This window comes from Apteryx rowi, unplaced genomic scaffold, assembly GCF_003343035.1.
Source record: "Apteryx rowi isolate R43461 unplaced genomic scaffold, aptRow1 scaffold_437, whole genome shotgun sequence".
NCBI classification, from domain to species: Eukaryota; Metazoa; Chordata; class Aves; order Apterygiformes; family Apterygidae; genus Apteryx; species Apteryx rowi.
Genome location: NW_020450691.1, coordinates 653,175 through 664,115, shown reverse-complemented (window position 1 = coordinate 664,115; position 10,941 = coordinate 653,175). Strand labels below are relative to the sequence as shown.

General features: G+C 39.7%; 1 protein-coding gene across 1 annotated transcript; it reads right to left on the bottom strand.

Moving 5' to 3' along the window:
- Positions 1-357: 357 nt before the first annotated feature.
- On the bottom strand, positions 358-7,321 carry LOC112971348 (heterochromatin-associated protein MENT-like). The gene is given in 8 exon segments (XM_026076709.1): positions 358-479; positions 897-1,039; positions 1,605-1,722; positions 3,725-3,862; positions 5,752-5,838; positions 6,335-6,511; positions 6,683-6,785; positions 7,271-7,321. Coding segments are annotated over 6 exon segments (666 nt in total). The 5' UTR covers positions 6,503-6,511; positions 6,683-6,785; positions 7,271-7,321; the 3' UTR covers positions 358-467.
- Between the last annotated feature and the right edge of the window lie 3,620 nt (positions 7,322-10,941).

Sequence of the window (10,941 nt, the reverse complement as noted above, 5' to 3'; positions counted from 1 at the left end):
CAAATCTAGATTGCTAATGACATAGAAATGAATTAATACAGCTCTTAGAAGAAGATTAACTGTAGGGCATGGGGATTCAGATTTGATCCCTGCTTTCCTTGTTGTGCTACTCTGGCAATAGAAAAGAGGACACAAATTAGGCTAGGACAGTAGTTTAATTAAACGGAATTAAACTCTATCTGTGCACTGTTTACCATACAGATCCTAAAACCGCACAAACAATGTAGTAGGTTTCAGATGCACAGTTGCAGTATCAGCACACTTGTTTCACATTACCTGACATACAAAAGGTGTTTGCACTTGTAATCTATGTCAAACAAGATATAAGTTTCTACTGAGAAATCATTTTACTTACCTTTGACACAATCCAATGCATGCGGTCAGCTACTGTATATTGTTAACGCACAACCGATTTAAATTCTGGTAGCTCAGTCATGTGCCCTCAATGTATGCTGCATGTGTTGTCCTCACACACTTGGCTATAATGACAAACCCTAATGAAAATTCCATCTGAGGTTTTACACAACACCAAGACTACATTAGGAAAGAACAGTTTGCTTGAACTCAGACTGTATGCCTAAGCACTGCTCTCAAAAGCAACTTAGTCACTTTTGAAAATGGGACCTTGTTTTTGGCAGTAATTTTGTCCTTAAGCTACTTAACCATGGTGTTTTCAAGTATTTGAAGTATTTAGTATCAAAGAGTTAATGAAGTAAAAACCTGTTGTCATGTATTTGCATAGATAAGAGAATGCTGTCTTATTTTCACAACTGCTGTTCTAACTGAGTTTATACTGTGTGCCTAGCTACCACTAGTGTTACAATGGCATATGAAATGTGGGTGAAATATTTGGAAGCTTCTTGCTCTTCCTTAATACATATATTGAAGGAATTTACCTTGCTCAGTCTGAAGGGTCTTTCAGAAGTATTTTCCTCCAAAAWTTTCTTTTCCCAGTTTCCTTTGAAATAAATGTCATTTACCGAGACCAATACAGTGTGAGAATCAAGAGATCCTGTAGGCAGCAGGTCCTGAATTTTTCCTTCAAAATCAGACAAATAGGATTTTGTGACATGTGACTGGCCAATTTTGTTTGTGCCTAATTATCCAGCAAAAGTGTTTGTACTTGGGAGATTTTTTTTCTTGTGCAATTTTCTCAAAATGGCCTTTGAGGTATTTCTATACCTGTTTTTAAATTTTTGTATTTATTGCAGTTTTGGTACTAGAGGATGCATTGGAAAGTGGATAAAGTGGGTGCACTGGAATTGCTTGCAAGTTCTGTGAAATTGATTGCAAGTAGCTGGTGGACACAGAAGTAAAACCCTCCCTAATCAGAGTAGAGCCATTCTGTGTCTACTTCTGCCTCCCTCTGAACAGAAATAATGCAGAAGAAGCCACGATGTGAAGAATCAAGGGAAGGACTTTGTAAGGAGCAGAAGTCAGGTTTGGAAGGTGGCATTCTTCAAGCTGTTTAACTGCATTTTGCTCATTACATTCCCGAGTTTCCCTCTTCTATGAATCCAAGGCTGCAAAAGCAATACATGTGGAAATGCAATTGATACGGAAGTGAGAGAAGAAAAAAGCCATCAGAGTGGTACTTAACTTACTCTCAGTTTCATTTTCAGCCCAGGAATTGATCTGCTTTCTGGCTTGTTCTACATCTGTCTTAAAGTTTACAACTGGTGGCTTTGCTTTATAATACCTTTTAAAGAGCTGTACGAATTCCTGAAAGATAGAATTGGAAAGTGTATGCTTATTTATTTAAATTTAAGTTATAAAAATGGTAGATATAATCACTTCATCAGATTATTCAATCTACTAATACATAAGAAGAAACAATTCATTTGAAATTAGATCGCACTTAAGGTTTGAGGCATTCCATCCTAAATATGAAGTAAGGACTGAACAAAACTCAAAATTTGTGCCTTATGGAGACTGATACTTGAAAGTTTTCTGTGTTTGAAATTCCAGATGGAAAACTGTAATTTTGAAATATCTCATGAAACAAACGTTCTTCAAAAGTTTGTTTTGGATTTCTCAAAACGACCTTTTTGATAACATCAAAGTACTTTTTTCTGGTTTATGAGGTAGAGTCCTGTACAAGAGAAAAGAGTAGTCTAATATAAAGTTGAAACAAGGTGTTTAGATTAGATTAGAGTMAAGGAACCTGTGAGGAGTTTGTGAGGACAGTAGAGGGTCAGGTATAAAGAGAATGTTAGGTAAGATAAAGTTATAGCAGAAAAGCTGAATTAACTTTTGCATTGCTGTCTTCTGTAAAAGAGTTCATAGAGATTCTCGGTGGGAAATCCTCTAGATCAGTCTCAAAGCATACATACAAGAGATTATGGAGGAAATGAGATAAGCATTTGCCAGGACTAATTAGTAATCACTCAGGAGATCTAAATGAACTCAAAGATGAAAGAATGGTATTCTCTCATTTAAAACCACCTTCCAGATGATTAATATGCTTACAGTTTTTAAAAAGATTTCAAAGACACAGGGAATTGCAAACTCATAAGTTTACTGAGCAAATGAATAGAATAGGTTTAGTGGGCCTATGGATCACATGGCTTATTGGAGGAGAATCAACAGCACTTTTGTAATAGGAAGCCCTACATCACCAATATGTCGGAATGTTTTTGAAGGTGTCAGGAAGCATATGGGTAAGATGGTTCAGCCTGTGCAGTCTATTTGGATTACCAAAAGGCATTTGGTGAGACCTCTCACCAAAGGTTTTTGAAGAAGACAAGCATCCATGGGACTACAGAGAAAGTGCTCATTTGTTTAAAAGATTTGAAACCAAGGGTAGGAGGAAATAGTGYTCACAGTGAAGGGACATTATCATTGGAGCTGCACAGGGATCTGTGCTGGAATCTGTGCTAAAATATTTAGAATATAAAGAATAGATATAAATATTTATAATGAAATACAAATATTACAACATTTATAAATGATCCAATAAAAGGGTGAGTATATATAGGGTGATACTAATGTCTAGAAATGAGATCTTGAAACTATAATAGACAGTTGCATGAAAAAAAATGCCCAGTTATTGTCAAAAAAGGCAAATATAATTTTAGATGTTATAGGTAAAGGAGCAGGGAACACAAAGAGAATATCAGTATTCCACTCTGCAAAGCTCTGTGCTCCCATAGTTTGGATTCTTGTGCAGCTCTGGTCTCCCCATCTCAGAAATGACAGAGTAGAAAAGATACAGAGAAGGGGGACGAGGATGACCAGAAAAATGGAGAAGCTTGCTTTAGAGGAAAAATGAACCAGTAACGATACCAGCAGGGGGAAGGTTCAAGAGAAACAGGAGCTTCCTACAATTTACTTCAGCTCAGGAATGCTTGGGTGCTAAAGGCTGCGGTAAATTCAGAAGGCAAACCAGCAAAATTCATGAAAGAAAATCTCATTAAGAGCTATTAAATAAAGCAGCATCCCCTCTGGCACAGGAAGTCACTGAGTTACAAATCACTTGGTGACCAGAGGGGATTCTGGAGAAGTGTCACTACACAACGTGCTTTATTCCCATATGTTTTATAAATGTCTGCTATTGCCTGCTGTTGGAGACAGATGGACCTTTTGTCTGTGTACGGCTAGCTCAGGATGGCTGTCCTAATGTTCTTACTAAAACCACAGTGCTATCATTTGGAAAATTTTGACCAGCTCTTTAGATAATCCCTCTTTGTGTCAAAATATGCTTAAGTAAAAATGTTCAACTCACAGGCAGTAACAGGTAAGTCTTTTACTCATACAGTTGGTTGACACTTTTCAGCAAGTAGTTGTTTCTGGGTTTGCTGATGGTAGCCAGGAGCTCTTTGAATCCGGAGTGAATACCTTCAGCTTGTTTGTGCTCAGGATCCTTTGAAAGAGACAGCAATTAATATGGAAAAATAGTTTTTCTGTCTGAAGTATTGAACCTTTTGTAGTTATTTAAAATGCCTCAGGTTATTGTAATTAGAAAAGAGTTACAGGGATGGAGCTCTTTTTTAGTATGTTGCATATTTGCAGCACCATGTATAACTGGACAAAATAGTTTTGTCTCTGTAAGGAGATGTCTGTTTCTGCAGTGCTGTGGAGGCCTTTGGGGACATCAGCTGATGGTACACCCAGAAAGTTGGAACTTGTCATTTCATTCATGATCAGGCCTAATTTTCAGTTTCACAAGGATCCAGCGAGGCAGTCTTGCAGCTTTTGAGGAGATGCCCATTTCTGACAAATCATTAATGTTAGGGCATAGACTTTCCAACTATTCAGATTTTCTCTGTCTCACATGAATTTTGCTGTTGCTGTTTGGATTTTGGAGGGAACTTGTCCTGGATGAAAATGCTGATGGTTATAGGGAGTTTGGTTGCCAGCTGTTGCCAACTGTTGCCTCGCTGACAGAGGAATACACTGCTATCTGTCAGCTGTTCCCCGCTAGCTACGTGGGTGCAGTCTCCTACTTCATGGCGTATACTGTGCTGTGCATGTGAGACAGTGAGAAAATGTGCTGCTGAATTATGGTGACTTGTCCCAAGGTTGGTCAGGCAGCCTTCCTTGTTCCAGTCTTTTCTCACTCATGCTAAGGCACGGGCTGCTTGTAAGGCCACATGGAAAAGAATTTGGTAGTCAGAGGACACAGGATTGCAGAGGCTGGGTTTTGCGAGGAAATGGGAGAGGTCCTGATTTGGGAGAGCTGAGRCTGGGGGCACCCGGATTTAGAATAAAGTAGTTGTGGTAGATGATATGCTTGATTTTGCTCATTCTATTTGTAAGTTATATTCCTCTGAGAATAGCCAGGTCAGATAGACCTCTTTCAAAGCAGGARGGAATTTGTGTCTTTCCTGGGAAGCAACAGAATGTGCTCAGGAGGGGTTAAGGGTGCCAACCATGGAAGGGTACGGCAGGAAGGAGAAGGCATGAAGCATAGCTGGGAGCCTATAGTTCTTGTGGGGTTGGAAAGAGTGAGCTGAGAGAAACAAGAAACTGCCTTGAAGAAGTAAACAGAGAGAAATGTCTGAAGGACCTGATTAGGCAGACTTTTCTGCCTAAAAGCCAGTGAATTGCTGAATTAATGTGGAAGTAATGATTCGTCTTGAATCATTCGTCAAGATTCATCCCCCTCCATCCAGAGGGAGAACGATATAACCCCCCTTTTTATTTCTAGTCTGTCTGATGTAGTTTCTTTGAGCTTAAAGTTTCTGTGCAAAAGAAACCTGGCTTGTTTGAGTTTACCTGCCTTTGGGTGCTTAGGGAGTTCATCTGAAGAAGAAGGTCTGGGCAGTTCCTCCASGTGACAAGTCTTTGGGGAGCTGTTGAACAGTGGTGAATCAGCATGTGTGARTTTAAAGGGGAATTTGGTTTGCCTGGTGTGTTCATGCATGAGAAAGATGGAAGGGAGTATTTGGTTGGGACTGGAGTCAGGTTGAGCAGGTGTGAATGCAAGGGTTGTTTTTTGCTGCAGAAAAAAAAATAAGCTGATCRAGTTGTCTTAAGCATGTTACTTGTTCATTCTTGACATAGACCAGCTAAAACCAAGTAATGCATTGTTAGGATCAGTTAGTGCCTCTGTTCTGCTTTTGAAGGTCTGAGTTCATGAATTTTATAGTAATGGATCTACTTGTTCACTCTTTCTATATATAATTCTTACTGAAGTGAGACATACATGTAGACTGAAAGCAAGCAAATGTTATAAGGGTAAAGCAGTAGTTGTTTAACTTTTCTGTTCTCAGAGATTTGCTTCTCTCAGTCTTTTGTTGCAATAAATACCATCTTTCTTTTCTTTGGTCTCCTGCAAGAAGGCCTTGTCATCTCAGAAGAACCTTCTTCTCTTGCAGTCTGATGAAAATGAAGAACCTGCAGTGATGATAAATGTTCATAAAGACAGTTTGTTTTTTTGAACATAAATTTGCCCCACAGTGATGTAATTATATTGGTTTCCTCCTTAGAATAATTTACCAGTCATGTTACCTGTCTGTTACAGCTACTGAAGACAAGATCTTACTCTTGATTTATACTCTATCACTGCATGGTTATTATACAGATTTTAGTCACATTTACAGCTTAATAACAGATCAGTAACTTCCCACTGGCACTTGCATTGCCCTGGGGATTACAAGTGTAAGCTAAATGGAGGGGTAGTAGTGGAGCAGGGATATCATTAGGAATAATGAGGAAGAACAATGACCTGCAGGACTGCAGGCAGCATGAACAGGGTTATTTCCTGTACCTGACAGTATGGCAGGTCACTGTTTTCCTGTGTTATTCCTTTCTGTTTCACATAGGCAGAAGAATAATGCAATTTATGTGGCAACTAGCTGTAAGGTCATATACTGCTAATTTCAGAGCTTACCTCAGCCATCTGGGTTGCAGTGTCACCTTTTGTACCTAGATAGACCATGGCAAGAGGAGTTGCAATACTCCAAGGGAAAAAGAAAATGTTTTTGTCCTTGGAAGTTTCGTTCAGCTTTTTGTAAAGGTCCAGAGTGAAGCTGCCAGTTGATGCTGAGAGGGACTCCATTCTTACAGCCTGAGAAAAATGAATGTCAGAGAGAGATGATGACTTTTCCTCTTCACGCCTTAAAAAAACCCGGAAAACCTCCACCCCAGTCCCGCCTCCCTCCAAGAGGGAACAGAGCTGARCTGAATGTTTTTGTCTGAAGAATTTCAAACCAGCATCTCTGTTATTCCCAGACAATACCTGAATCGAATCTGCATGGAGGAATCAAACATTTTTCAGGCTTGAGAATTTGAGCGCGCGTGTGTGTGTGAGGTTCTCCAGTCTACTGGCCACATCACTCATCCTGGAAAAGAAAAGTCTAGATGCCTTATCCAATAGTTATTTGATATTGATAAAGCAGAGACTAGAACCAATTTACTCCATGCTGACGGTCCAAAACGCTGTACTATAGAGTCATGCATCTTGTGCATTCAGTTTCAACATCAGTAGGAAGAGATGGAAAGTACTCTCTCCTACATTCTGTATTCAGTCCTCTGATCCTAAGTCAACTATTAGCTTGGTGTTTAAAGCACCCTTCCTACAGGTAGGAGTTGAAACTTTCAGCCCTCTCAGGCTGTTCAAGTCTCGCCTAACCTAGGCTTGCATTCTGATCACTGTGCTTTGGCACACTGTTTTCCCAGGGACTTCAGTTTATGCTAAATAATGAATGCTTCCTTCCCCTGCCTGACATTTATGCCATCATTAAACTGCTCAGTTCCAAAGGACTTATATGAATTTTTAAAACTTTCAGAATAAAGCTAGTTATTTTGATATGAATAGGTACCCTACCTGAAATCCTGAGAGAAGGAAGAATTAAGATGTTTCCTCGGTCAGGGTCTGTGGCTATCTGTGAGGCAACTGAAACACAGGAAGTTCCATTTGAATATGAGGAAGAACTTCTTTACTGTGAGGGTGACAGAGCACTGGAACAGGTTGCCCAGAGAGGTTGTGGAGTCTCCTTCTCTGGAGATATTCAAAAGCCGCCTGGACGCGATCCTGTGCAACGTGCTCTAGGTGACCCTGCTTGAGCAGGGGGGTTGGACTAGATGATCTCCAGAGGTCCCTTCCAACCTCAGCGATTCTGTGATTCTGTATGATTCTGTGAATACTTTTGGAAATACAGAACTGTTTGCACCTCCCTTTTCTCCTCTATATCCTCTTCTCGTATTAATGGGCATGCTCCCTCACTTATTCCTACTTTTCTTCTCCATCATCTGTTTTCAGAACTTACACTGCAGAGCATAAGTAGGTTGCTGACCTGCTATATGGCTTTTAGGGCAGAAACTCTAGAAGATGAATAAAGAGAGAGAGAGAGAGAGAGCACGCCTCTCAGTTCAAGGCCACTGTCAGCTGGTGTGTTCTGAAATATAAAGGGCAATATGCCCTTCTCCACACCCTTGATGTTTGGCCTGGAAAAATGTAGAAGTTGTAGAAAAAAATTCAACCACACTGCACTGACAAGGGACGTGTTGAAGTAATTTGAAAACTTTCTTTTTTTCTTTTCAAACAGGGAAATGGATAGAAACTAATCTCCAAGATATGGCTGAAAAGGAATACTGAAATAGGCTGTTACTCCCATTCATCCTGTTGTGGGATTTCAGAGGGAAGTGTTCATTTAAATCCTTGTGACCTACAGGTCACATAAAGCCCTTATTTTGTGATATTTTACATTTGTGCTCTTTTGTTCAGAAAGCAGATCTTATTTGAAGCTCAGAAGGTACTTATACAGTCACCTAAAATAAATGATGAAATGTAAATGAACACTTGACTCATTTGACTTGGTGGATGTTGTTTTAAGAAAACACTGGTCCTAGCAGAAATTCTGAAGGTGAAGGTGTTTTAGATACCTGTAGGCCCAACACTGTACCCAGTTTATTGTTTCTCTGTTCTCAATTGAGGGAGTTAGGATCATCCATCAAAAGTTGCAAAACTACCTGTAAGTTTTTCTTGAAATGATTTATTCTACTGGAACTGTCTGCTGTACCAGACTAGAGACCTGTAACAGCAGAATGTGTAAAATTAGAGATCAGCAAAAGCATAATACAAGGCAGTTATGTGTACACATGTTTTACTTTAAACCAGAGTAACTAGCAATTGCATTGTTTTCTTCTGCTTTTATCCTTGGGACTTAGATTAAACTGCATTGATAAATATCCTTTGCAATCATTTTGTATCTTTTCTACTATACTTACAGTTACTTTTGAGTGGCCGCTTGACACATGCAGAGTAAAACACTTACTAGAATGCAGTCAACATAAAAGGAAAAAGCACCAGTGTCAAGAGTTCAAGCCCATATTTTGACCTGGAATTATATTTTTGTGCATATATTCACTTTGAATCTAACTGCTATGTATGCCACACGAGGTTTCAAGAATGCTATATGTACCTCTTTTTTCACATTTTCTGTTTCTAAGTAGGTGCATTTTCTGTGCCTGGAATATCTATCTTATTTTCTTACTTCAATATTGTATTTGACAGTATTACACTAAATGTGTAACAGCATCAGGTAAATATGCTTAAGAAATGTTTCTGCTACATATCTGAAACTACTGTTATCTGTTCTTTAACTAAATTAATAGAAGAAAATAATGGTTAGTGATGAAAATGACTATACCACAAGCTGCAAAGATTGGCCAAAAATACAGGAAAATGGTGAAAGAGTACCCAAACTGTGTAGACACTCTTTGTGGTATATTCCAGCTGCTGCAAGATCCTGTTTAGTAAGAGAGAGCAGAGTTTCAAAGAGGAGCAAGTCTGCCAAAGAAAAGGTGCTCTTGGTTTTGCTGTGCCAGATGGAGGAGAAAAATGGTAACTTGCTGCAAACAGAATGATAGAAACAAGGTTTCACAGCATCAGAACACCTGACCTGTTGGCTCTAGGTGCATAGAGCTTTGACAAAAAAGTCTTGTGATAAGCCTATATCCTTTTATGCAGGTGTCCTGATGTCCAGGTGTCATTTTGGCCTCATTTGAAGCCGTCTCTCACCCCATCCTTCTCAGCATCGATGTGAGGCTGTATCTCTCTGCCTGTTTGATTCTTTTAYTCCTGCACCAATACTCAGTTTACTCTGTAGTCTGGGTGGATCATCTGAGCATTTCTTGAAGATCAGTTCTCTTTCAGTTATGTCTGGTTAAAAAGCAGCACAGTGAAAAATCAGTTGCCTCAACGTTAGTTTAGATCAGTGCTAGACTAGGTTTCATTACATTGTTTACAAGAAATCATGTTCAGGTTCAGGAAGAAAATGAGAGCAAATATCACATCTATTGCAATAGAGTCTGACAGGATCAGAGTATAAATAAGATTTTAAATGTCATTTTCTTGTGTCTGTTACTGATGGCAAAATAAGACCTTAAAAATATTGATGAATTTTCATTTTATTTCTGAAGCAGTTTTTTTTCTTTTTTTTTTCTTTCTGCATCCTTCTCTTGGATACTGACTATACAACAGCACTGTAAAGTTCCTTGTCTTTATTATTGTGTTTTGTGTCTGCCATTTCTGCTCGTCATGAAATCAGTGTACCACAGAGATGCCAGGGACTATTTTAGGAAACTGAGATTTGCACTGGGAGACAAAGGCCTATCTTTCAGCGCAGGATAAACTGAAAGCATGTTATCTGCTGTGTTTTGACAGGCAGGAAATCACTGTGTAATAAGCAGTCCATGCACACAATGTGTTTCTATTGAGGCTTATCTTAGCACTTTTCTGTAGGTGCATCTTTCTTTAGTATTCTGAGTCCTGGAACCTTTCAGGAAGGGGTCTGTGCACCTGGGGTTATAAATTTTGATTATGCAGAACAAACCCAGGGCGTCTTGGAAGAAGCTATTTGGAAACGTTGTTATGTAGAACCTATCAGCTGGCTCCCTTGGAGTATTTTAGAAAGGTAATTAGATAGCATTATCCCCAATATGGAAGAGTAAAATGGAGATGTCTTTCAAGAGCATCAAGCCACACTTTGTGACAGACACTAGAGGAATTACAGTGCTTGGGAGAGGCCTTGCTGAGAAGAGCATTGGAACACCAGGACCTGTGCATGTTGTAGGAGCTGCCCTGCCCCAGACTTGTCTCCTCTTCCCTTCCCCCATCCAAGCCTGTAGTTGGCCAGCCTGTCACCTCCAGGAGCATACAGACCTCCTGCAAAAACCATAGCAAGCATGGTGAGCATGCTGAACTGGGAATTCACATTCCCAGGACTGCCTCCCTTGCTGTATCCAGTGTGGCATCCCAAACCAGCAGGATTAAATCATTCTGAAATAATGGAAACTGAAGGGCTTATAACTTATCTTCCAGCACTGGCAGATACACCCTTCAGATCTCAAAGGCCATTGACAAGTGTGGGAAGTGGAGGTAAGGGTTAGCCTGAGTTGAGACCCTGATCCTGATTTCCGTGAAAATAGTACAGGGAGACAGAAATGAAGCAGCTTCCAGTGGTGTTGACAGTAGATGAGCTCTAGAGAGCGTTC